The following is a 25,860-nucleotide window of genomic DNA, read 5'->3' as shown; positions in this document are numbered from 1 at the left end:
AGCTGCCCCCCAGCCCACAAAGTTTATCCTGGGATTCATCGGATGATAGGTCAAGGAGCGCAGTCCTGCCTCTCTTCCCTGAAGCTGCCTGCCATCCGTCGTCTCACCTGCAGATGAAATGTTCCCACCTCTGGCTTGCAGCTTGCTCTGCTGCTTAAGACGGTCATCCAGGCTGTCGATCATGATGATTGGCCTCCGTCCTTCACTCTCGGAGAACTATGCTGTTCTGGGCACGCGCTGTGTGTGGAAAGATGGAGACAACTACACGCACGCGCATGCAGCTCCTCTCCTGCGTCTGTTGCGGTCCACGGTAATGGGACTGGGCAGGACGGGGGACAGGCCGGGGAGCAGGACCCGAACAAAAGGCACGCCATCCAGTGCAACTCTGCAAGCTATACCTTCCTGATCCGGCCTTGATGCGCTTCAGGGAAGGCGGAACATCAATGCTGCTTCTTTGCTCCTGCTTCCCTCCCCCTCACCCCCTCGTCATGGCTTTCCCGAGATTAACATGTCCCCTGACGGCGGCTGCAGCAGCAGCAGACAGAGCCCACGGCGCGGGCAAGATGGCGAGCTGAGCACACCCCGGAATACAACCTTGACACGATCATCATCCACTGGACACGCACGCCTGTCCCCTCAGCCCAGCCCTTCAATTCTTATTTCTTCTGACAGAAAGTCCTCGCTTACCTGTCTCGGTGACTTCTCGTGGGGTGTCTCGCCTGTCACTCCCTCCCGGCAATTATTCACATGGGCTGTGCGCTATAGGGCCCCTATGCACCACGCAGGAGAAGCAAATAATAGGTACATACACGCACATGCTCCAGTAACCGTAGGAAAAAGAAAAGCAAATATGACGGCCACGAGTAAAAGAAAGCCACTACGAGCACATTTCCCAAAGCAGGCATGGACTTCGGCAACTAGCCGTTCAAGCCTTTTTTTTACCCCCTCCAGGGGTCCTATCCCGTGTCTCGACTTTCTAAGACAGACAAGTTCGTGCCGCAACCGACCAATTCTCAACGGCCGCCAACATCCAATCTTATTCACGTGGCTTTGTCAGAAGCCACGCTCGGGTCGAGATGCCCTCTGGAAACGAGGATGCTTGTGCCCCCGAGCAAAGCAAAGCGAAACAAAACAAAGGGAGCCAGCCAGCTGCCGATCCCCTCAGAGGCGCACTGCCGAGACATATGATAGGACTAGTCGTAATACGACAAAGATGATGCAGTTGCTTCTTTCCCTTTCTCACGCTTCCACCCTCTCCCTCCCTCGTGGCCGAACGTGTTTATGGATGAGGCGCTGGCCGAGACATCATTAACTGACAGACTGACACCTGCAATAACATCTCACCGGCGCCATGGAACAGCATCCGCAGTCCGCCTACCCAGCTATCCGTGGGACTAGCCGGGGGGTTGCGCGCACGTCAACCGTTCTGGCAGATCATGCTCGAAGGATGGATACGTAGTACGTAGCTTACATACAGTACACCCACCACCAGCCGATTCCTTTTGCTCGATCACAGGCAGGGCCATTTTCCTCCGGGATCACCACGGAACAACCCGGGCGGTTCAAGTTCTTTGCTTACTCTCCTCTTTCTTGCAGCGTCCACGATGCTGCCGTGAGGGAGCTAGAATCCGGAATCCACAACGTGGATGGAGAGGAGCCTTGGAGGGGGGCAAAAAAGAAGTAAGCAGTAAAAGCGAGATGGGCGCATGCACGCAGGGGTTGCCAGATTGAGCACGCTGTCCGCTACCTGAACACTTCTGTCGAAACGCTTGCCTGCTTGTGTACATTTTGCTCCAATTGGACAGAACCCCCCCCCGCAAGAAGGGGAGAAGAAGAAGAAAAGGGCAAATAAGGCGGCTAGTAAGGATTTCCAATGATCGCCATTCTTGAAACCCATTATTCTTCAACTGCCACTAGTCTACCGTTGCTGCTAGGTATGATAGTAGTATAGCCAAGTATACGTATACTGCGGAGTACTGAGTCACTACGGCATAACAAGCCAGACAGCAAATTGCATTGGGCGAACTGCCGAGTGACAGCGAAGCAGTACCGAACAACTCTTGCCAAAAATGAGCCACTGATGAAGAAGGTGCTGTGATACAGCATGTGCCTGGTGTATATTGACCGATGGCACGACAGGCTGGGGTGAGCCCCGGAAGGGGATCATTTGGTGATTCCTTCTGCAACTGCCTGCTTTTTTCTGTTTGGACGGAGCATATACCGCATACATCCAACCGTACAGGTGAGGGATGGCGACTTTCTGTGAACCCGAGCCGAGGGCTGAGAAGATCTTACAAGCTCTTCCTATCACTACCCCATCCCGTACCGTTTGGACAGACAACTAACTAATAGACGGACACACCACTTTCAATAAACCTCATGATCTACCTGCCATCTGCACGCCGCGGGCGGACGCACTGACCTACATGCTGCATACATACACCTACCTGAAATAGGACGTCCTTGATTTGCAGCTCAGTATCATGTAGTAGGGTAGGGCCCGGGTTCCCAATCCGTACGCAAACACCTATTCACCGGGTCTCACCGGCGCCCGCCCGGCGTACAAGTAAGTATGCGGCACATGAGACAGAACACGCTGTACATGACAACCACTATCGGAGATGGGATGCCCCCAATAGGTCCCGCGTGGGCTTCCCCATCCCTCGTCTATTCTTGACATCCATCAACACCAACTGCCCTCGTCCGCCCGACCCATCCAGTGCCTACTGATCCAATGCACTACCGAGTTCAACGTGAACGGGGAAGTTGGCAACATGGACGGAGACAAGACGAGCGGGCCGCGGCAACGGGGTCTGGAAATCAGGATTCCTCCTCCCGTCGACCCTGGAAAGGGCGTATGTAGATGAAAGTAAGCAAGTAAGTAGTATAATGAGATAGGAGCAAGCTACTGCCACGATGCCAGCAGGGGCCCCCGTCAGCGGCATGGCATCCGTGCTGAATTGCGCATGGGGGGATGGTCTGGCTCAAAGGAGCAATGTGATCGCCTTTGCGTCCGTGTGCACGCTCCCCTACTCTGTCTGCCTCCCCTGTTCGTCGTCCAGGCGCGGGAGACTCGCACACCGGCGACTAGGTCCAACGACCAGCGAAACTAGTTGTTTCATGATCCCATATGCAGCTATTAGTTGCTAGTTACCCATCTCTACTAAGAGTTCGACGCTGGGCTAGGTTGACATGGACCAACGTCGTACGTAATCCGCCCTGCCCCCTCGCCCCCTGCCTTCCCCCCATATCTCCCCTCCTGCCTCCTCGAGCCTGGTCTTCGGGATATTGGCATCGACAGCGATTTTGGATACGGTTAATCACCGAGTATGGAGTCTGCCGAACCAAACTTGAAGCATATACCAATGAGGAAAAAATAGCGAAGAAACAGACAAGGGCAGTTACAGTAGGGATTGGGATATTGCATGTTGGTACAAATCTGAACGATGGCTCCAAGGAAGAAGATTGCCCAGCCCAGCCAACTGGCTCGCTGGGTTCGCCGAGACCCCCAAATTCGACGGAACCACCACCACACACCCCCTTTGAACTCGATCCGCCTTACGATCGGACTGGAACCAATGTAACGTCGAATCTCTCTCTCCCTCCCTCTCTCTCTCTTTCTCCCTACCTTAGTTTATTACTGGTAGCTGGAGACGGACGGACCCAGCTTACACACACATATGTCTATGGACTCTCACCGTACGGTACGGCATATGATGATATGGAAGGATGGGACGATGACGACAGAATGTTATCTGGAATTTTAGATTACTGTATCCCAAGTATGGCTGTAGATCATATGAAGGGTCGAACTACTCCTCCTCCTGCTACCCTTATTCAATCTTGACTTACGAAGCATGTGCTTCTTCTACCTGATCAAAGAACCGACCAAACCCCCGTCTCGCTCTCCCCGGAAGTACTTTCGTGCATCCGAAGTGGAGAGGCACTCTTGGGGATAACCGGATGCGCCCATTCACAGTGATGTGATGGTGTTCGCGCGATCATCTGCCATGACTCTCTCTCTCTCTTTCATTCTCTCTCATCGAGGAAGTGAGGTTGGGTTGGGCCAAGTGGCACCACATACTCTCGCCATCATCATCATCCTACCGGGTTAGAAGTATGTAGGATGCCTGCTGTTCATCATGGTATGCATCACTTGATTAACCCACGACTCAGGTATTGTAGATCCCGATCACCGTAATATCCAGGATCATGGCCCTTGTCCACAGCCCGGAGAGAAAGAGAGGGGGAAACAGGATATGAGGAGGGTATTGCTGTAGTCAGCCCCGGGGAAAGGAAAAAAACGTCAGCCCAACTACGATTGGAAGGGAAGTAGATCCGACGCGAGAGCTTCTTCTTGTCAGTGCCCCTGCCTGCATGGCCTGTTGCCTTGGATGCTGCTGCTGCTCTCCTACTCCTGCATGCGCCAGACACCCTACATGTGTGTACATGTATGTATGTATGTACGCACCTACCTACCTGTAGGTAATATTGGTTGATTTGTGCCAATGCCCATTGTGCGTGTGCTTTGAAACCTGAACAGAGCAGGCGGCTAAGGTCCCCGGGGGGAGGGGATGGATGGTATGGACTTTGATTCCCTCCCACCCCTCGTCGTCTCGCATATGTGATGTACTCCGATATTAACTGCATACCTACATACATACACACATACATGCGTTTTCCTCAGGTGAGCATCAGTCAGTCAGTCAGTCAGTTGATATGTAATCCCAACACCCACCAGCTCCCAGCCCGGCCCAGCCCAGCCTTGCCCAACAACATACCACGATCATCATATCAGACGGCAATCTCTCTCAGCTTTAGCGTCTGCGGGAAGATCGCCATGAGGAGTCCGGAGCCCCTCCCCACCTCCCCTCCAGAGATAGTGTCACATATCACTTCCTACTCGGCGCGCAGATATTAGTTCGCAGCTAGACAGAAGGAAGTAAGGGGGCAGGGAGCGGGTGGACTGGAGGAGGGCTGGGGTTGTTATTGCAATCATCTTGCAGTCGTGCAGCAGCAGCAGCAGGGAAAGGGCCACTAGGATGCAAGGTTAAGAGAAAAGCTCGTAAAGGTGACAACGGATGCGCGAGCCCCGGATCTGATCGGCCGGTCTCCTTCCCAAGTTCTCCGACTCCGTGCCGGAGAATGGATTCCAGCACAGCCCATCGAGCAGCAGCATGTGCTGAGCTCTACCGTTGCCTAGCTAGCGCTTCTGACGAATAGGAGTACTACAAGATGCAGCCAGTAGTCAAGATAGCCGGCAAATGCAATAACAGTTGCTGGCTAAGGATTTTCATTGGCCCTATATACAGCAGCAATCTGACAAATTCACCGTATTGGTGATGCTAAGGCAACCCCTTATTGCAAAGCAATACCTGCTGCCGCTCAATTACACGTCATTATTATGTTGAGAACCTTCTGCCCAGCACCAAGCGCATGCAACGATGCCATGTGCAAAGATCCAAGACTCTCTCTCCTTCGGTCCTGGGATCATGACGGGTCTCGAAGACCGGCAACGAGGGGCATATGATTTAGTCCTCGCCGATGACTTCCACCCAGTTGTTCTCGACTTGACGCCTCTCGTAGCGAGACTCGGCCTCCTGTCGTAGCGAGTCCTCCGCCTCGAGCTTGTCCGCCGCCGCCGTTGCCGTCTCCTTAATCTGGTTTCGCACGGCGCTCACGAGTAACTTATACCATCCATTGTGCGCCTTGCACCGCTTCTTCTCGCACATGTTGCGCGTGGCCGGATCGCCCTCGCCGTCGGGCGCGATCGGCGTGTCGAGCTTGCCCGCCGTGAACGTGGCCTGCCCCTCGGGCGTCTCGACCCAGGCCACGAACGCGTGGCGCACCGAGACCACGTCGAGGCGGTAGTCGTACCCGCAGCTGTCCTTGGTGAACCTGCCCTGCTCGATGGCGGCTTGCCGGCGCTGGTTGGCCCAGTCTATGAGCTGCATCATCTTCTTGTACTGGACGATCTCGTTGCCCAGCGCAAGACGCTCGGCGGCCGAGGTCTGGAGGAAGGTCAGCTCCTCGTCGCTGAGGACGTCAGGACGCGTAGGAAGGCCGTTTGCCCAGAACCCCTCGATATTGCCTGTCGTGGCAAAAGTCAGTGTTGAACATGATATGCCGTGGTAGCTCCAACGTAAAGTTACCAGGCGAGTGCACTGTAAACGTACCGAAAGGTTTCTCTCCTAACTTCCATCCGCCCTGGTGAGCAGTAGATGCAAGCAAGCCCATGAAGTCCTCCTGTGTAAGCATCTCCGCCGCCTCGATTGACGCCTCCTTCCTGGGTAGAGTACGGATCATGCTGGCCCACCAGGCATCGCAGTGCTCGTTGGAGCAGAAGACAGAACGGTCCTTCTTGCCGTACAGGCGTGCGGGGTCAGTGCAGCCATCGAGGGAGCAAGTCTTCTTGTACTTTGTGTAATGAAGCTTGCCGTCGGTGCATCTGGGGCAAACGAACCGCTCGATGAGCTTCTCCCCGAGCTCCTTGTCGAGGTCGATGCACTCCCCGTGATACCACTCCTCACAGGCGTCGCAACTTATCATCCATCTGTGGTCGTCGGGGCCGCGACAGATGCAGTAAGGGCCGTTGTCAATCTCGTCATCCGAGCTCTCGTCTTCCTCCTCGTGGACGGTGCCAGACGCGGCAGCGGCCGCCTTCTTTGCGGCTTTGGCTCTTGCCTTTCGCGTCTTCTTGGGGACCTTTTTTGGCGGCCGCGGTGCCCTTTTTCTTGGGTCCTGATTTGTTGGCCATCCTGGTAGAGGTTGGAGATGAAGAAGGTGGATTGACGTCGTCTTCTGGATCTGGTTTCACCTCAAACCCCGAATTTGAATGGCTGAAATTGGTTGGTTGCTCAACCGATTTCAGGATAGGTGCCTCGCCGTCGTCATGCCCCAGGCTACCGCCACCCGCGCCGGGGTCTGCCTCTCCCATCTGCACATCTCCTTCGCTCTCAAGGCTATCGGGCCCCGCCATCTTTGTTCATGCACATGCCCGTCCGCCCAGCACCCAGCAATCCTGTCCTGGCAAAGCAACCGAAGAACAAAGCCTCTGCTGTCCCGGCCAACAAGCTCCAATCAACTAAGATATCCCGCCTTGGTTTGCTCAACTCAAATAACAACAAGGGGCGCACTGTTTAAGGCGACTGCGCATATCCCGAAGCTGATATGTCGGGACTGCAACGACTTGGTGCAACAAATTATATTATATAGCTCTCAAATTTTGATATTGAAACAAAACAAAAACAGGCGGCCTGGAGATTTCGTTGGATTTGATGAGATATCAACAGTGGTTCCTGAAATGAGATGCACTGGAGATTGTTTAGCCACTTAGCGCCACAGGATGATTACGCCACTATCGCTTATCGTTCACGTTGCTGTCCCCAGATAAGCCCAAGTACGTACAAAGTATAGGTATGTGTGAAATATACGCCATCTACAGCTCTACTCACAGTATCGTCCAAAGCCATAATAAGGTTGGCATTGAAATTGAAATAGTATTGTGCCGAAATCCAGGTCAATCCTCGTGAAATGGAAGCCTTGCTCGAGAGGCAGGTGCCATCCGATGCAAGTAGATAGACCACAACCCGACCGGTCTCAGCCGTGCAGGACACACATGCTTTGTGAAAATGCGGCTGTGCACAAAGCTATGCGTATAGGAAAAGTCAAGACTCTACCACCAGAGAATGCATTCCTTCACCATATCATGTTCCTGACCGTCGACACAGGTGCTGGTCATGTCCCTGGAAGAGACGGGAGATGCCGCTCCCAATGCCCGATCCATGACGGACCTTACATGCCCCGATGGTGACAAACGGGCCCGGCTCATCATTTGGTGGGACTCTCTCCTTGATGAGTCTTGACCCCGTCAATTGACTTTTGGGCAAGATAAAACGTCCTAACCTACCACTTACACATACACTCACTTGGTCATTACCTTGTAGCTGATTAAGCCACCGATTGTGGGCAAAACATGACAGCTTAAGCAAACTGTTTCCCCTCAAGATAGTCGCCGGTCGTTCTATCCGTTTTATGTTTCACCATGAGCGCCTCTCTCTTGCGCTCGTCCTTCTCCGCCGGGCTCCGGCCCCGCTCCCTGCTCAACTCCATCGTTCCGAGCTGCAAGGCGGTTGGCGCAGCCCAGACCGCTCGTAGGCTGGGTAGTTCCGGTGTCTCGCAATTCAGGCATAACAGTCTGTCTGCTCTGGGTCAATGTGGCACTTCAAGCCGGAGCTACAGCATCGACTACAAACAGAAAGATTCGGTTCAGGCACCTCCCTTTGCTTTCGCCTTTGAGTAGGTGCTTCCCTAGCAAAGACAAAACTGCGCAAACTGAAAGCTCACCTTTTGTAGCATCGATGGCGTCTTGCTCCACGTAACAAAGCCCATACCGGGAGCAACGGAGACGCTCCGGTACTTGCAGAAGCACCAAATACCGTTCATCCTGCTGACGAACGGCGGCGGAAAGCACGAGAAGGATCGTGTCGCAGACCTGAGTTCTAAGCTGAACGTGGAGCTCTCGACCGAGAACTTTGTCCAGTCCCACACGCCTTTCCAGGAACTCGTCCACGGCCCCAAGGGCCTCAAGGACAAGAACGTTCTCATCACAGGATCCGATGCCGCTAAATCGCGCAAGATTGCCGAGACCTACGGTTTTGAGACTGTCATTACCCCGGCGGACATTCTGATGGCACATCCTACCATATGGCCATTCGAACCCTTGATGAAGGAGCTCTACGCGGCAACTGCGCGCCCTTTGCCTAGCCCGAACCCCAAGATTGACGCCATGTTCGTCTTCAACGACCCTCGTGACTGGGCGCTTGACATCCAGATCATCTCTGATCTTCTGATGTCGCAAAACGGCGTATTGGGCACGTATTCGCCCAAGAATGGCAAGCCAGATTTACCCAATGCAGGCTGGCAAACGGACGGCCAGCCTACTCTTTATTTTTCGAATGCGGATTTGGTCTGGGCGGCACAGTACCACCTTCCTCGGTTCGGCCAAGGTGCTTTTCAGGCTGCCATTGCCGGTATTTGGAAACATGTTACGGGTGGCATAGAGCTGCAACGGACCGTTATCGGCAAACCGTACAAGGAGACCTACGAGTATGCCGAAAGGGTGCTGACCAACCATCGAGCGCAGATGCTGGGAACCGAAGTCAAGAAGCTGGAGCCCCTCCGGAGCGTCTACATGATCGGGGATAATCCCGAAAGCGACATCCGCGGCGCGAACGACTTTGCAAGCCCCGTTGGGACAGCTTGGTCCTCGGTTCTGGTACGAACAGGTGTATATACGGATGCTCGCGGGGAGCCGGCACATCCTCCAGCCATGGTGGTAGACGACGTGGCAGCAGCAGTCGAATGGGCACTGAAGCGGGAAGGCTACCGATAGTAGAACATGACTGGTTGAGAGTACATGGATTCAACGGGCGAATGGGCTTCAAGCGGCTGACGTTAGTTGGTCTCTGGCTCCTAGTCAAATAAATAGTACAGCCAGAGAATACAGGTGCTGTTCTGGCCCAGCCCAATAAGCCATGTTTTGAGGGGGAAGTCAGACACTCAGGGGCTGTACAAATGCTGTAGCGCATGCATGCGGGCCTAGACCGTGGTGACCGAGGGCCGTTTTAGGCTTGGGCGGGTTTAGCTTGACCACATAACCCTACGTCACTGGGGACAGCACCGAGTGCACCGAGTGCCAGGGTTGCGGGCCGCCACATGTCGCCTGCAGCAATATACCTGCCTACATGTACATACCTACCTACTAATCAAAAAGCCACGTCTTGCTGACCCTTGATATTGTTGGCATTGCGTAGGCATTCCATCACCCAACATGCACGGGATAGCTAGCTATCAGCTGTTCAAAAGGCACCGACTGTAAGCGCGAGAAACAGGAGCAAATACCGGTGAACGCAGAGGAATTTTTAAACATTGATCACAAGCGCCCTCTCAGCGCTGCGTGCAGGGGAAGAGACCCGCCTTTTTACCCCGTCCATGTTCGTTCAAGGTTGGGTTAGGTACATGCGGGCAAAAAGAACATTAGGTACTCCTGTGCTTGGAAATAATAATCCGTCTGTCTGTTCGGTCTATCAGCCCGTCTATTGATTTCCAGAGGCATCCTTATCAGAAAGGACAACACCAGCTGACCTACAACCTAATAACCCACCCTATATATCTCGACTACATACCTACTTTGCATTCACCGCAGGTTGATTGCTCTACCCGTGCCGTCTGCGGTCTTTCTTATTCCCCTCTACGTATGCGAGACATCATCATACCTCACCCAGCCAGTACCCCTCACGTATAGATAGCCCACCAGCAAAAACCACCCCGCCATTCCAGAGCTTTGCTGCTTTCGTACGCCTTCGTCCTACGCCGACGCCGACGTAAAACTCAGGACGTCTTGGTCGCCCAGAGTCCTAGACTCCTCGTCGACACTGCTTGCTTGCTCACTTGTTCATGGTGTGAGAAGAGTCCCTCGCGCGCAGCCATGTCCTCTTCCGCGCCCACCCCCACGCCGGGTGGCGGACTTCCATTGCGGTCTGCGATGAAACCGGACGACGACAGCGATAGACAGCAGTCGTCAGCTGCATCACTCAAAGGTTGGTTGCCCTCCTGCCGTTTTCCTTCCCTTATCGTTATGCATGCGTGAAACAGCCTATCGACGTGTCAGTGCATGCCGCTGTGTCATGGCAATTCGTCTTATCGGCCATAACAAACTACATAAGATGAGCATGTCTCGCTCGTACTGCGCGCCTCTATATGTATTGCACCGCCCCGCTTGCGCGACCCAGCATCTCTGTCCTAACCACGCAGCTGGTTGCTCTGTACTACCTAACGATACAAGCAATTCTAGTACAAGCGTTTAGGAATTAGATAGTGTAGCCTTGGCAGGATCTCTAGGCATCGAGCTGGATACAACCCAAGATGGAGGAAGGAGCTCGCTATCAAGGAGTCTCGAGTAAGCTTCTAGAGCTGGAAGAACTGACTGGACTTGCTTCCGCGCCGCCTTCCACGAGCACATGTGCTGACAATCTAGTAGCTGTTCAAATCGCCGAGCCAGAACCAGAGGCTCCAGAGGAAACGCAGCCGGAAACGCAGCCTAAGAAGCAGTTTTCAGCCGGCGTTGGCAAACGCTTGAGTGGCCGCCCGCCTATTGTTGGCGGCAATTCCTCTAGGACATCGCTTTTGAGCCAGAGCAGCATAGAAATGCTCAATAGTTACGCAAGTAACCAGTCCCCTGCACACGAGCCCCAGGATACGGACCAGTCTCAGGGCCATTCTCACTACCGCCATCGCCTGGATCATTATGGTGAGAAGCTCATCAGTCAAGTAGCTGAATGGCTTGAGCGTGAACGATCGAAGAAGGAGAAACGCAAAGGGAAGAAGCACCACCACCTCAGGCACCGGCGACCCTCCGAGGAAGCCGCGGATGCGGAAGACGCAAGTACCTCTGCTGAGGGTGCCAAGCTCCAAAGAAAGCACTCCATCGACTCTCAATCTAGCGACGTTTCTCTGGATCGACTCCAGCGAATTATAGACGACAGCATGAGTGCTTTAGGCATCAACAATATGCCTCACTACAGCCCACGACTCACGGCTCGGAAGCACAAGAAACGCACTTTCCATCTACACAGAACGCAGTCCTCTGACACGGAATACCATGATGGGGACGTTTTGGTCCCCAGTTGCGATGCTGTACTTGATAACACCAAGACCATGAGCTACTCGGGTGGCAAGGCCATGTCCCCAGAAGAGGAGAATGCCCCCGTCTCTCGCAAAGAAGAAAAGGGTCGTAAAGCTTGGGCAACCTTCAAGACCGATGTAATTCGTATCGCCCACACGCTCCGAATCAAGGGCTGGAGAAGAGTACCTCTGGAAAGTGGCCACAGCATTGAGGTGGAACGCTTGAGCGGCGCCCTCACAAACGCTGTCTATGTTGTCAGTCCGCCAAAGGACATGGCCAGCAAAACGGAGCCTGGAAAGACGCCCCCTGCCAAGCTTCTTCTTCGAGTATACGGACCGCAAGTGGAGAACATCATCGACCGCGAGAACGAGCTCAGTATGCTGCGCCGTCTCGCCCGGAAGAAGATCGGCCCCCGCCTGCTTGGCACTTTTGAGAATGGCCGCTTTGAGCAATTCTTCAATGCCATCACGCTGACGCCGGCTCATTTGCGAGAACCTGAAACATCCAAGAAGATTGCCAAGAGAATGAGGGAACTGCACGATGGAATAGACCTGCTTGAAGATGAGAAAGACGGCGGCCCGAGTGTGCTGAAGAACTGGGACCAATGGCTTGACCATGTCGAGAAAGTGGCAACCTTCCTTGACCAGGAGCTTCTTGCTGGCGATGGTAGTTCAACTCCAGGCCCTGCTGATGCGTGGAAAACACGGGGTTTCGTGTGCGGCGTTGAATGGACGGTGTTCAAGCAAGCAATTGCAAAGTACCGTGAATGGCTTTTTAATCATTATAATAGCCACAACACCTTGCGAGACCAGCTTGTATTCGCCCACAACGATGTAAGCACCATCCTGCCTTTCCTGAATTTAAATAACAAAGATACTGACCGACGCAGACACAATACGGAAATATCCTTCGTCTCCGGCCCGAGGACGAACAGTCGCCATTGATGCAGCCTCAGAACGAACACAAGCAGCTTATCGTCATCGACTTTGAGTATGCGGGACCCAACACCCGAGGCCACGAATTCGCAAACCACTTCACGGAGTGGACCTACAACTACCACGACGCAAACACCCCTCATATCTGCAACGTAGAGAGATACCCGACGCCCGATGAACAGCGCCGGTTTCTCAAGGCCTATGTCGAACACCAACCGCAGTATCCCAGTGCCGGTACGCCGAGGCTTCTTCCGTTGGACAGCCCTGCAGACACAGGAATCACTACGACGACAACACCAGGTTCGACCAGCTCCATCGTGGAGTTCATGCTCGACGCTCGTGTTCCGCCAGGCGGCTGGAGAGAGGACGAGAAGCGCAAGGAGGAGCAGAATGAGCAGATCATCAAGGCACTCATGGAGGAGACCAAAGTCTGGCGTATTGCGAACAGCGCTCAATGGGTCGCCTGGGGTCTTATGCAAGCTAAGATTCCAGGTCTTGACCTACCAGGCACGGGTGACGACCAAGCGACAGAGGTTGAGGGAGCAGCACCGGCTTCCGCCACAGCGCCCGAGGAAGAGGAATCGCATGGAGACGAGTTTGATTATCTAGGATATGCTCAGGACCGTGCTTACTTCTTCTGGGGCGACTGCGTCCAGATGGGCATTGTCAAGCTGGAAGACCTCCCTGAAAACTTGAGGGGCAGGATCAAGACGGTCAACTACTGAGCAAAACTAGCTACGTCATTGTAAGCAAGGTTTTCACTCTGATCCCGTCGTTAACGAGCACTTGGCTAGTTCATACAGGATGAAATAGCACTGTACAATTTGAATATAGAGCGTATGCAGAACCGCGTAATTCGACACAGTTCTCTTCTCCTGTAGTTCTTATCAGCTCTGTGATAGTAGCAACGCCTCGCTCATGACATCTCTTATCGATAAGAGTATCACCGTCTAGTTTGGATGGATCGTCTCCAGCTTCTTGAAAACAGGTTGTGCTGATGAGGAAGGTATTCATTCACTCACTCACCACACGCACTGTTCCCATCCGTCTCAACAAGAGGAGTCTTTTCCGTTTAGTTTCCTGTCTTCCTTTACCCTAGCCACCTTGCCCAAGGTCGCAAGCAACGCCAACCACGCCATGGCGCCCTGGTCTCGCCTCGCCACGCCTGTCTACAAAAACACGGGCTCGGTGGCCCGCGACCATCTGGCCTCGGAGCGCACGTTCCTGGCCTGGATGCGGACGGGCCTCGGCTTCGTCGCGCTCGGCATCGCCGTCGAGCGGTTCTCCCAGCTGGATCTGGAGGATTTGGTGGTGGTGTTACGCCACGGGCCTCATCCACAACGACAACAACCTTCTTCCTCCGTCTCCTCTGCAACACGGGAACAAAAAGGGGGAGAAGACCGAAACGCCGCAGAGAAGGAGAGCGAAAAGAAGAAGCCACAGCTGCTGGTGGGGACGCTCTTGGGTATGGGATCGGGCAGCATCGTCTACGGCACGGCGCGGTACTTTTCCAACCTGCGGGCCCTGGAGCGCGGGCTGTTCAAGCCGGCCTTTCACGGGGTTGCGGTGTTGGGCGCGGCGGTGGCGGGGCTTGCGGGGGTGTCTATGGGGATACTCTGAAGAGGCGGATGAGGCTGGAGAGGAAGGACGATGAGGAGCCGTGAGTTGCCATTATTGTGGAAGAAATGGTAGATGTATCGCTTGTTGTTCGGACAGAATGCAAGCTTCGACTTTGAGTATTGCCTTTCCTCGCACTTTTGTATGGTACAATTGGAAGCTGTACAGAATATACTACATACCAGAGCAGAGTGTGCCTGTGCCCGCCTCGTCCTAATATTTACACATCCACCACAGTCCAGAGCAACAGGCTGTATATTTTTGTCAATGCTTTCTTTACTGCCTGATCCGGCCCCTCCAATCCTTGACATGGTCCAAAATAACCTTGGCCGCCGCCTCGGGCTGTGCTGCCTCCCCAGGGCCTCGACGAAGTCGCCCTCGGGATCCATGAGGTAGAAGTAGATGCTGTGGTCGACGAGGTAGTCGACGCCCGGCTTGGCGTCGCGCGGGGTGCTGAAGTAGACGCGGTAGGCCTTGCAGACGTCCTTGATCTGCTCGTAGGTGCCCGTCAACCCCACGAAGCTCGGGTGGAACTCGGACAGGTACGTCTTGAGCGTTGCCGGGTCGTCGCGCTGCGGGTCGCACGTCACGAAGACGGGCACCAGGGTGCCCGGCCGCTCGGCCTCGACCAGGTCGAACATCTGCGCCATCTTGTCGAGCTCCTCGGGGCAGATGTCGGGGCAGTGCGTGAAGCCGAAGTAGACCTAGGCGGAGAGAAAAGGGTTCCTTGCGTCAGTACATGTACATTCATTCGCATAGCAATCCATAATCTGAAATTGACGTCCCGTGGTTCTCCCAGCAGGAATTAAAGTAGTCAAAACGCATGTCGATAATGAAAGAACCCCGCAAAGCGTAGAACTCACCAGAGAATACCGCCCCTTCAGATCTGCGCTCCCAAACGGCTTCCCATTCTGGTCCGTCAGCTCAAACTCGCCGCCGACCTTGGGACGGCCAACGCCCTTGGTGGCCTCGGCGACGCGCTTGCGCTGCATGCGCTGCTTCTCAAACTCAAAGTACCAGACGAGCCCGCCGCCGGTGAGGACGAAGAGCGCGCCGGCCTTCCACGAGAACGGGCCGGTCCGGTACCGGCTCTTGGCCTCCTCGACCGTCTTGTGCTTGTAGCGGCGCTGCTGCTGCTGCTGGGTGGCGTTGTTGTTATAGGTCGATGCGGGGGAGGAGCGGAGGCAGCGTGGCGAGGTCGTCGTCGGGCGGCATGACGATTGTGTTTGAGCTGTGGCCGTAGAGAGGAACCGCCGGGAGGAGGTGCATTGTCGAGCGGCGGCGGCGGCTTGCTGCTGGCACTTTGGCACAATGGAGCGCAACATCTTGGATGTGGTCGCGGGCGCGAAAGAGAGCGACATGTATGCGTTGGCTTCGTAGGGGCCAAGTTGTCGAATCCAATTGCAAACGACAAGAGAGTCTGGCTCTCTGATGATGCACGACTGGTGTGGGCTGATGATGGCTGGCTGCTTCTCCGACGAAAAAGCTCCTCGGCAAGTTCCGCGGATGGAATGGAGGCGGGAGCTTTCAACGATCAGATCTGGTTTTGGTTGGTACGGCGGTACTTGGTGACGCTCTCTCTCTCTCTCTCTCTCTCTCTCCCCACCCACGCTGGATGCGACATTAGCCACACCCACTCGCCAATCGGCAGAGCTTCAGCCACCCAGACTCGTCGTTGCGACTGGATGATACGACCATGATGAATTCAGTCGTTCAATTCGGATCACAGGACCACCCGATCACTCTGTCCTCCAAGAATAGTGCCTTTCTATGCTTTCACTGCCCTCAGGCCTACTCGGTCACATATGTTTCGTAGTTTTGAGACAAGACGGCACATCACGGCCACTCTCAGGAATGAAAAGGGGGCTGGTTTCCCCTTTCTCGCCTCCGCATTACACTTCTTGACGTATATCTACAAGTACAACAGCATCCCGCCATCAGAGCAAATATTTCATGGCCGCTGTATACAAACTCCAACAATGTGTCTCCTCTCTCCATGCCAAAAAAGAAGAACAAGAGAAACGAAAAACCACTAAATCCTCGCGTCTTCGCTCCCATCAACAACAATCAGAAATAGCAACCACTCCACACGCCATTTCTCCACTGCCAAGAGGAAAAGACCTCGCCAAAAACATATCGCCAGAAATCTATCTTCGTCTACTCGTCTTCTCTTCTGTCTTCTTCGCCCTCGCCGGAAAGAAATATGAACATGGTAAAGGGTGGCCTCAAGGAGCGCCATTATATGCAGACCGAGGAAAACAGACGAGAAGAGACGTGACGAAGGCCGGAGAAAAAAGTAAAAGAAAGTACCAAAATGCCGGATGCCTCGCAAATGCGACCGATGCTGCCCATGACCTGATCCGAGCCCATCCTTTTTCTTCTTTTCTTTCGCAAACTTGCTCCTGCCACACGACTTCTGCAGGCACGCCCAGGCCCATCTGTTGTCTTCATGCGTCGTTGCACTCCAAGCCCCCTTCCCAGATGACAAGGTTGTGCCGGGAAAGAGACCATATGGGCAATTGCCACAGCATACCAGGGATATCAGAGTCCCGGTATCTCATTAATGGAGACAAAACACGTCTCGCAAGCTGTGAGCGTTCCGCCACATAAAACATTGCTTCGCCCACCGTCGTGCCCCTCCGTTCCAAAAAGCAAAAATTATTCGTAAGAGACTTGACTCAAGACATCAAGAGAGAACCGAGCCAACGTGCTGGAAGCCCGATCAGTCAAGCACGCTAACCACGGCTGACTTGGCTGTGGCTCGCACTGGTGCGACTGCGCTCGTCGTCTTCCTCGATGACGTCGCTTAGGCGGGTAGGATGGTGATGCCGAGGCATCTGTTCCCAGGTGGACGATGAGAACCCAGCACCTGAGTAGTCGGGTGCTGACGAGTATGGAGGTTGTTGTGCACCGGAATTAGGTGGTTGTGGAGCGCCCGGCTGGGTTGCTGGAGTTTCGTACTCTTCTGCTCTTATGTCAGAATTGGTTCATTCGACATAGGATCGCTAACAGGAGGAGTTTCGATAAAGCGCGTACCCTGGGTTGGGTTCGTCCTCGTCGTACTTACCTTCACTGAATGTTCCTTCGGAGCCGTAGCTGTCCTGATGGTGGACGGCCGGGGGCTGTTGATACGGGGCCCCACCGGCAGACGTGACCACAGGCTGCACAGCCGGGGCTTGGGTATAGTCTGGGCGAGATGCTTGGCCTCGCGAGTAATCGCTCGGGTCAGGCTGGCCGTACTGTTGAGGATCACGCTGGCTGTTGTGGCGGCTTACACCCTGGGTCATGGGCACAACCTGGACACCACCAACAATGGTTGGGTGGCCCAGCTGAAGAGATGCAGTACGGTCGCGCTCTTCCTGTTCCCGCCGGCCAAGCTCTTCCCACGCGCGGCGTGCCTCTTCCTTGGAGATCTGCAACTCCTTACGCATCTCGCTGAGTTGCTTTTGGACCTTGGAAGATCCCTGTGCATTCTCGGTCGCCTCACGTATCGCTTCTGCACGGGTCTGCCGCTCTTCTTCAAGTGCTGCTTCGAGCATGGCCGTGACTTCCTGGTTCCGCTCCATTTCGGCCCTCGTTTCGAAGAACCAACGTTGAAACTTGCGTTCAGAGGAGGCTCGTAGCCGCTGAAGTTCCACGACCGCATGGAACAGATTGGCACCAGCTGACGAAAGATCTGTGACTTGGCGGGATAATTGCTGCGAGAGTGGGTCTTGGTTGATCTCTTCGGAATTTTGCTGGAGTCGTCGAATCCAGAATGAGGTCAGGCCCTCCCAATGCGCAGAGAGGGTCTCCCATCGCTCGAACGCGTGCGGAAAAGAGTTTCTACCTCTTCCTATAGCTGTCAAGGAGTCTGCTCCTGAGCCCTGCTGAGTTTTCGGTGCACTTCCCGCCGTTGCACCGCCAGGCGGTGCGCCTGAAGCTTGCGCCGGAGCCGTGCTGGACGTAGTTCGATGATGGCGCCGCGGTGTTTCTACATCAGCACCACCGGGTAGATCACCTGTGCGCGTGCCAGTATTGGCTGGTACGCGACCGCTACCAGCAGCGGTCCCTGTCGGCCTCCGTGCCAGATTCGGGTCAGCAGGGACAGTACCTAGACCACCGCCAGCAGCAGCTTTGCGCTCTTGCTCTCTACGCCGTGCCTCCTCAAGCATGCGGGCCTCGTTCTCGGCGTGTTCCCGCTCTTGGCGCTCCCGCTCCTCTTTACGGGCAGCTTCGCGAGCCTGTCGTTCTTGCATGATCATCCGGGGGCCTCTGATGCCAGACGGTGAGCCGACAGGAGCACGAGCTGGAACAGGCCTCGAGGATGAAGCGCCGTGGCCATTTGTGGTGGCAATGCCACCTCCTCCTAGCAAATCACTCATTGAAGCGAGTTCTTCAACCCAATCGCTGCTCAGTTCTTTGGGTCCGCGCAATGTTTCTTCCAGAGCATACAGAATAGCACTGTGGGTACGCTTCGATATGCGGACAGCCGGATGAGGATCAGGCAAGCCGGGACCTTGAGGATCGGTGGTTTCGCGATGGTACTGCGAAGGCGCACGAGGCGAAGGCTCGTGGTCTTCGTCTTCTTCGCTGCTAAGATCTTGGGATAGCTGTCTTCTGGCAGGACGCGGTCTTGGACGCGTTTGCGGTTGGCCCGATTGCGGTTGTTGTTGATCAGCAAGAACAAACTTTCCCTGAGGTCCAAGCGTTAAGGTGACTCGCGCACTCGATGGTTGCTGCGCCGATGGATCTTGCGGCTTGGGACTTGGTGTTGCCGTAAAGCGAGGAGTGCGGCGTAATGCGCGATGATGCGAAGAAGGAGTTGGGGTTTGCTCGGGCACAGACGGGGGCGGAGTTTGAGTTTGCCGAGCGTGAGAAAGCCTCGGTTGATGCTGCTGCTGCTGCTGGCGCTGGTAAATTTGAGTTGGTGTTGGTCGAGTCTCGTGAAGGTCGTGACGGTCGTGAAATGAAGATGGGGGAATTGGTTCGGTCAGCTTGGCTGCGGTGCTCCCGGGCGTGTGTGAGGGAGACAAGATGACGGCTTCACCACGGAAAGTGGTGATAATGTTTATGAGACAACTCGGATACGGCTGGAGTCGTGTCTCACAAATATATAACTAAAAACTGGGAAGGCCGGTCGATCAAGCTTAGCTGATCTGCTTGCTAAAAAAAGCTTAGTGTGTCCCTAGGGGAGGGAGTAGGGGAGTAGTAGGGGAGTAAGTGTGTTGGTTGTTGCGTTCATATGAACTCGAGCATCTGCAAAGTTCAGGAGGGCTGAGCTGCTGCGCACTTTGGCGGAGCACGATCAAGTGAGGATGGAGTGATAGTCGTCGTGTTTTTTGCAACAAGCTGGCCGGCGGTGTGGAAAGGGTGAGAGGAATGTTCGGGAGTGCAAGGAAGTATCTTCGGGGTGCACCGTCGTCGGTCGAGGTACCTCCAGCAGGGTCCTGTCTCGTCTTGGCTTGATTTGGTGTTGATAAAATCCGGGAGGCTGGTTGCTGGCCAAAGGTTAAGCGGTAAACCCGATGGCTGGCTGACCGACCGACCACTGCGACCAGAGCTGCCGGGGTGGAGGGAAGTAGGCGGAAAAGAGACCAGACGCGTCCAACCAAGCAATCAGACAAAACGGTCAGTCAACTGAAATAAATCGGGGGACCAATTGACAGGTGAGACGGTTTCTGAATGATAGCATCAAAGCGAGATGCGATGCAAAACTGCACAGGTTAGGTAGATAGCTCCAGGTTGGGACGAATCAATGACTGAATGGCCGAACGATTGAATGAACGCAGTGCCAAACTGGCTGTTGGCATCACACCCCAACCCAACTTTTGCTGCTGCTGCTGCTGCTGCGCCTGTCACTGTTGCCCGACTCGGTGCCAGAGTCGACCGAACAGCGACAGCGCCAGCACCTGCGCCGGCGGCCTCACAAGGGGCGATTTGGTCTGGCCGATATTCTTTCCCAAGCAACAGGCGGGAATCCGAGACCACACTCATATGCCAATGGTTCTTTGCTTGGGCGCATTCGTGAGGATTGACAGATGATAAGATCCATTACATGGGGCCAGAAGTGGAAGGACTCGAAACTACGCGACGGCCTCTCAGCTGGGCCAGCGCAGCCGCACGGTCCACTACGAATTTCTGCATCTTGCCGGTGCCATTTGACATTTGACACTTGACGGCATCTTTGCATGGCACCATATTAATCTATCTGGCCTGAGACCCAATGCCTGCTACCTACCTAGTAATGGGTAGGAATAGCTAATTGCAAACGTGCATCAAATAGATGGCTGTACTTTATGACGTATATCATGGGCTTGGTTTGACACATGAGGCCCGACCATGCGTAAGTAATGATACTTAGGTAATGGCGATAATGCTGATCGACTATATTGCTGCTCTCCAGACCTCACTTGATCAGCCAATTACGATTGGCATGGCAAGCATTAGTATGCGAGCAAGACATTCGATCTCAGGGCCTTCTACTGTGAGATCTAAGACCAAGCTAGACAGTCCGGGGCTGGATTGTTATTTGCTTGTGGCCATCTCAATCACCTGGCAAAGACTCGACGACACCTTTCGACATGGCGACCATCATGTCATATTCGCGAACTTGGATACTCCTGCTTCTCTCCCTCTTGGCTGCGCTGAAATGTGCCTCTAGATCGAGCTTATTAGATCATAGCTGTTGCGTTGGCACTCTGGTGACGAAACATTTCCTGGTTAGCGTCGTATACCCTGTCCCTCAACCCTGTCCCACCGACCCAGGGGAGCGGTTCCGAGTGTCCACCCAGACGTAGGGGGTGGTCGGTTTGAGTAAGCGTTTTTGCTGCTCTTGGACAGAATGGCCTTTGTGCTACAGTACTCCACGGTAACACCTCAGTCGAGATTGCTTGAGCTGATGATAACTTCAAGATCCCCTCTTACCAGGTCGACGACGGCAACAGTGCCGCTGCGAATGAACCTCTTTTCTTCTTCTTCTTTTTCTAATTTCGAATCCCCAATGCAGGATCAGATGAGACCTTCTTCGGAAAAACAATATGACAAGCAACCCGTCTATTTCTGGCCTGTCGCATGGTAATTAATATCTGCTCATAATGCAGGCAGGCCTTAGGGCTACGGACAGGATCAATGCTGGCAGACCAGCAGCAATCAATGGGATTTGGGGTAAGGAGCCCGAAATGACGGATTTTCACGTGTGCCAAGGTTTCCTCCTTTTCACCCACATGGTTGGGGTTCAACAGCAGGACGGACGGTGTTGATCGATCTTGACCAATCGTGTGAAAGCGGATTGCCATGGTTCATGTCTGATGGCAATACAAAATAACTCCCACGAGTCGGATGCCCTGGAATCCATGGATGGCATCTGGCATCTTCCGGCCCATACGGGACATTTCATGGGACCTATCACAAATCGCGACTGCTGTGACGGGACGAAAAGAAATGCAAAGAAGGAAGAAAAAAAGGATCGACCCGTCCCTCCACGAAGATGAGCTTGAGGTTCTGGCCAATCACGACGCGTCGAAGGACCTGTCACGCGAATTGGCTTTCGGGAGCTTGTCAGGATCGACAACGTTCATGAGAGCTGAGGGGGGAAAAGCATCGAATGAGTCGGGGAGCCTCCAGGCCACTGTCCGGGCCCTGACATGTCAAATTGACTGTGAGACTGGGCTGCCTGCATACCTCAGCTGGCTGGCAAGGTTCGAGACCCGGCTCATTCGCTGCTGTCGTCTCCATATATACCTACCTCTTGATAACGAAGCAGCTGTCTTGCAGGATGTTAGGAGACAAGGAAAAACTCTTCAGCTTAAGCACGATAGTTGCATTTGCAGGCACGGCCCTGCGCTGCGATTCCGCCAACACGCATGAGCTTTCAGCTGCGTGATCTGTTCATCTGTTCATCCAGGGCATCCGGCCCATTGGGCTGGAGGTTGCAAATATTGGGCCAAGCAAAGACTACTCCATTTATCGAACCGGGCTCAAGGCTGGCAAGGTAACCGATCTTGAATCCGCTGCATTTGCCCACGTCTCGTGATATACTATATTCGCGCCTATCTCTTTTCCTTGCCTGGGGACGCATATAAAACATACCACCTGTTGTCGCCTCCTCGAGCTAACTCATATTTGAGTCAAGTTCTACGAGCTACCGGATATCGGTTCGACGTCACCAGCTGGATCAACTAACAACCGCCTTAGCATCGTAGACCAACGCAAAAGCTATGCAACCCCAAGAAAGAGCTGCGCCCTCGTACATACGACGGCGCATTCCCAACCCCCTTCCTAGGCATGGGCTACTTGAACCGTTCCGTTCCTATCAAGTTAGGCCGGTCTAAAAACTAATAATCCCGCATGTCAGCGCCATATCGGGTTTGTAGGTAAGGGGTGGACCCCTCCCTACCATTTTACGGCTAAGTATGTCCGTCTCCGGCTCCCACACGCAACATAGTGAATGCGGGAAATAAGGCCATGGCCTAGACTACGTGAGCAGTTTTGTGCCTGCAGAGCTCAGATGTACTCCGGGCGAGATTGGCATTCAGATGGTTCTTCCCCTTGGGGTTTCTGGGGTGAGCCCCCGCGATGAACCTGAACGTGACAAGGCAGATCAAGCGCGGTTGTCCTTTTCGAGTAGGAGCTACCGGCTTGCCAAAGCACACCCCACTGATCACGATGGCTAAAGCAGCAGGTGGGCAATAGGCCGACCTGGGTGGGATGGAGAGAATGGCCGAATGGAAAATTGTACCAAGGCCTATCTTGTGGCCTGTCATCTTTTGCGGCACTTACTACTGCCAAGAGAAGGAATATTGAATACCTACTGAAAATACTGCATACTGCATTGCATATGCGCTAGCACGTCCCTGTAGGTAGGTCTTGCCCGGAAAGGGGATCCGACGATACGGAGGAACCACCGGAGTTCTTTTGATGTTATGTTCGCATTAGGTTCTTACCTAAGTCACCCAATGCCGTCCAGACGCACGTTTGGAACATATTCGAAAAACATCAGGGTTCGTTGGCGATATAAGCTCCATGAGATCCAGATGAGTGGTACAGTGAGGCAGAAGTATATGAAATGAACTAGAACACGTGGCTGTCAGTCTAGGTCGTCCATCCGAGTTTCGAGAATCACAATTCCAAGAAGACAAGAGTAGGTAAATGAGGAGGGTGTTAGAGTTGATTGCACAACATCTTGAAATGCCGGTTGCGTTACTTTCAGCTAGAAGCATGCCTAGAACCTTGGAAGTAACACGAGAAGCCCTGCCTGCGAGGTAGGCTTGAGGTGGAGATTTGCTCTCTGGCACCCCCTGCCGGAGGAGATCTTGATGGGTTGGCCTGCCTGGGTACCTTGCACAGAAGGCCCATCCACTCCAGAGTGTCACCCCGCAAAGTATGGGCTCCAAGTGCGCGGCACTCGTTCATCAGGTTTGGGCTGCCCCTGCCTTTGGGACTTAACTTACCGGTTCCTGGAGCAATGCGACTGAAGATGCTGGAATTGGTGCTGCTGCCCAAACTGATACCACATAGACTACTATGGACCCCCCGACAAGTAAGAAGGATTATGCACGGAGAGTTGAAAAGTTAGCAGTCTCCGATTCAGGTGAAATGTCGATCCTCTTTCCTTTTTTTTCTTCTTCCTTTTCCCATCCAGCCATCCGGCCCGTCGTGGGCCACAAGTTGGGGGGAAAGCCAGCAGACTACCTACGCATACGGAGTACTGCTGCGTAGTGAACCAGCAATCTGGAAAATTTGGACGTTGCCAAGCATGGTCGTGCGACAGGCTGGCTTGACGATGGCTGCATTAGCTACGAGCAAAGTAGGATGCAGCAAAGTTACGCGTAGTGTCGTGTAATTGGGATGGTAGCAACAGCGAGCGAAGGGGAAAAAGAATCAATGGCATGGTTCTAAAAGAGCCTCACCTATCAACCTATCTGCACATGCAGCCTTGGGCCGTTGCGTTCTCCGCTAAAATGGGAGCGAAGAAACACCTGCGACGTAGGACGTGGGTAACCTTAGCCCGACCTTGCCGGCCCAATTGCGCTGCCCGGAGCGCCGGATCGCTGCTCTGCGCTATGTAGTGTACAGTACTTCTTCCTACCCAGTTGGCAAGACCACTACCCACCAGCTACTGCACCAGACCAACCTTATTGAGTCGTATGCAGGTCGTGGTTCTTCCCAAAAAGAAAGTCGAAAGAGCTGGTAAATCCTCCAATTGGTCCCGGAGAGAAGGCGAGAGGGGCAGAGAGGCTTGGACAGGCTTCCTCAGACAGAGACAGACGCGCCGCCGTTGTTTCTTCTTCTCGCTCGCCAGGCCTCACCAGGTTCTAAACCACACCGAGATAGCCCTTACACATACATACCTACATGTATACCTACATGTATACCTACATGTATACCTACATGTATACCTACATGTATACCTACATGTATACCTACACCTACACCTACACCTATGTGCGCCTCTACCAGCTGTGGCACCACCGCCGGCAGACTAGGTAGTCCCAACCCTCCACATTCATACTTACACAGTATGCACTACCACCCGCTTCTGGTGACAGCAATGCATACACAAAGACGTACGAGCCTTCGTTTGTGGTGGGCTGCACCCGCTGCCTCCAACGGCAACTTTCTCCTCACCATTGCTAGCTCTACCACATCTTGTTCCTGACCGGGCCAACCAGAGCGGACGGAGGCATGATGGTACGAACGGAGGCCGTTTGGCATTGAAACACATTGTAGCTGTCATTCTCTGACCTGGGCGATATACTGATGGTATCAACTCCCGGCTACAAGTCCCGGTCGACCAGACAGGCCATATTCCTCCCCAAAAGAGACGTGTCTGCCGTAGCTCAAGGTCGTACGGCAGCCTCCCGACGCAAGAGGCCCAAGAGGTGCAAGTGGACCTCCAGGAAGACGAGCTCTACGACGTCTACGCGCATATACAGTACGGCGTTCACAGTGTTGAGACCGGCCACCATTCGCATCCATCACATATCCGAAAGTGACGGCAAGAAAGAGACTTGTGTAGGTTAATGTAGCCGCGAGGGGAGCTGGGGAGGGAAAAGGACCATTGGAAAAGTCGGACGCCGGCGCTGTTGCATCATGTACTGGTAGTTTGGCATGCACTGCACTGCACTGCACGGCCAGCTTGCGGAGCAGGCAACCAGCGACACGCTCCTATTGGGCAATGGGTTGCGCAGACCTCTTGAATGCTTTTACACATTTGGCAGTCGTGGCGATCGGCTGCGTTAGAGCCACTGCCAGACTGGCCTCTCTCCAAATACCCACGATCAATGCAATGCAGGCCGACCCAAGTGCCAAGGTCAGGTACGGGAGACGGAACAATGTGATTTGTTGGCTCGGCCGCGCGAACGAACCACTTCTCGTCTCCCCCAAAGCCCAAAGCCCAAGGCCCGCCTGGCCGCACACTGAGAATCGGCATATGTTGAAAATCAAGGAAAGGCATGGGGATGGTGACGACGATTGTCTCGGTCTTCTCGGCCTCTCACGTTTAGGTTAGTGGCCACTTTGCTTCCGAGGCTATGCTGATGGGCCATGTTGCATAGCGAAATGTGACAACAAGTTTTACATATGGGGAACCATGTTGCTGTTGCTGTGCTGTGCTGCGTGCTGCGTCGTGTCCGGTGCCCA

The 25,860-nt window shown here is 54.1% G+C and overlaps 6 protein-coding genes across 6 annotated transcripts; 3 read left to right on the top strand and 3 right to left on the bottom strand.

Moving 5' to 3' along the window:
• Positions 1-5,531: 5,531 nt before the first annotated feature.
• PG997_011100 (uncharacterized protein) lies at positions 5,532-6,979 on the bottom strand (the record flags this gene model as incomplete). The annotated part of the gene is made up of 3 exons (XM_066815415.1): positions 5,532-6,091; positions 6,177-6,677; positions 6,706-6,979. The coding sequence occupies 3 exons, from the start codon at positions 6,977-6,979 to the stop codon at positions 5,532-5,534; spliced, it is 1,335 nt and encodes a 444-aa protein (XP_066664705.1).
• Positions 6,980-8,044: 1,065 nt separating this feature from the next.
• Positions 8,045-9,394, top strand: PG997_011099 (HAD-superfamily subfamily IIA hydrolase; the record flags this gene model as incomplete). Its single annotated transcript, XM_066815414.1, has 2 exons — positions 8,045-8,298; positions 8,356-9,394. 2 exons carry the CDS (start codon positions 8,045-8,047, stop codon positions 9,392-9,394), a joined length of 1,293 nt encoding a protein of 430 aa, XP_066664704.1.
• A 1,095-nt stretch (positions 9,395-10,489) lies between these two features.
• On the top strand, positions 10,490-13,346 carry PG997_011098 (choline kinase-like protein; the record flags this gene model as incomplete). The annotated part of the gene is made up of 3 exons (XM_066815413.1): positions 10,490-10,601; positions 11,042-12,519; positions 12,576-13,346. The coding sequence occupies 3 exons, from the start codon at positions 10,490-10,492 to the stop codon at positions 13,344-13,346; spliced, it is 2,361 nt and encodes a 786-aa protein (XP_066664703.1).
• Positions 13,347-13,758: 412 nt separating this feature from the next.
• PG997_011097 (uncharacterized protein) lies at positions 13,759-14,241 on the top strand (the record flags this gene model as incomplete). Its single annotated transcript, XM_066815412.1, has 1 exon — positions 13,759-14,241. The coding sequence occupies one exon, from the start codon at positions 13,759-13,761 to the stop codon at positions 14,239-14,241; it is 483 nt and encodes a 160-aa protein (XP_066664702.1).
• A 217-nt stretch (positions 14,242-14,458) lies between these two features.
• PG997_011096 (uncharacterized protein) lies at positions 14,459-15,599 on the bottom strand (the record flags this gene model as incomplete). Its single annotated transcript, XM_066815411.1, has 3 exons — positions 14,459-14,489; positions 14,563-14,942; positions 15,102-15,599. 3 exons carry the CDS (start codon positions 15,597-15,599, stop codon positions 14,459-14,461), a joined length of 909 nt encoding a protein of 302 aa, XP_066664701.1.
• Positions 15,600-16,973: 1,374 nt separating this feature from the next.
• PG997_011095 (uncharacterized protein) lies at positions 16,974-20,364 on the bottom strand (the record flags this gene model as incomplete). The annotated part of the gene is made up of 3 exons (XM_066815410.1): positions 16,974-17,203; positions 17,306-19,310; positions 20,308-20,364. 3 exons carry the CDS (start codon positions 20,362-20,364, stop codon positions 16,974-16,976), a joined length of 2,292 nt encoding a protein of 763 aa, XP_066664700.1.
• Positions 20,365-25,860: the final 5,496 nt, after the last annotated feature.

This window comes from Apiospora hydei (assembly GCF_038363865.1).
Source record: "Apiospora hydei strain CBS 114990 chromosome Unknown utg000008l_segment0_segment0, whole genome shotgun sequence".
Lineage (NCBI taxonomy): Eukaryota > Fungi > Ascomycota > Sordariomycetes > Amphisphaeriales > Apiosporaceae > Apiospora > Apiospora hydei.
The sequence above is the reverse complement of the archived record's forward strand: the minus strand, read 5'-3'. Positions and strand labels throughout refer to the sequence as shown.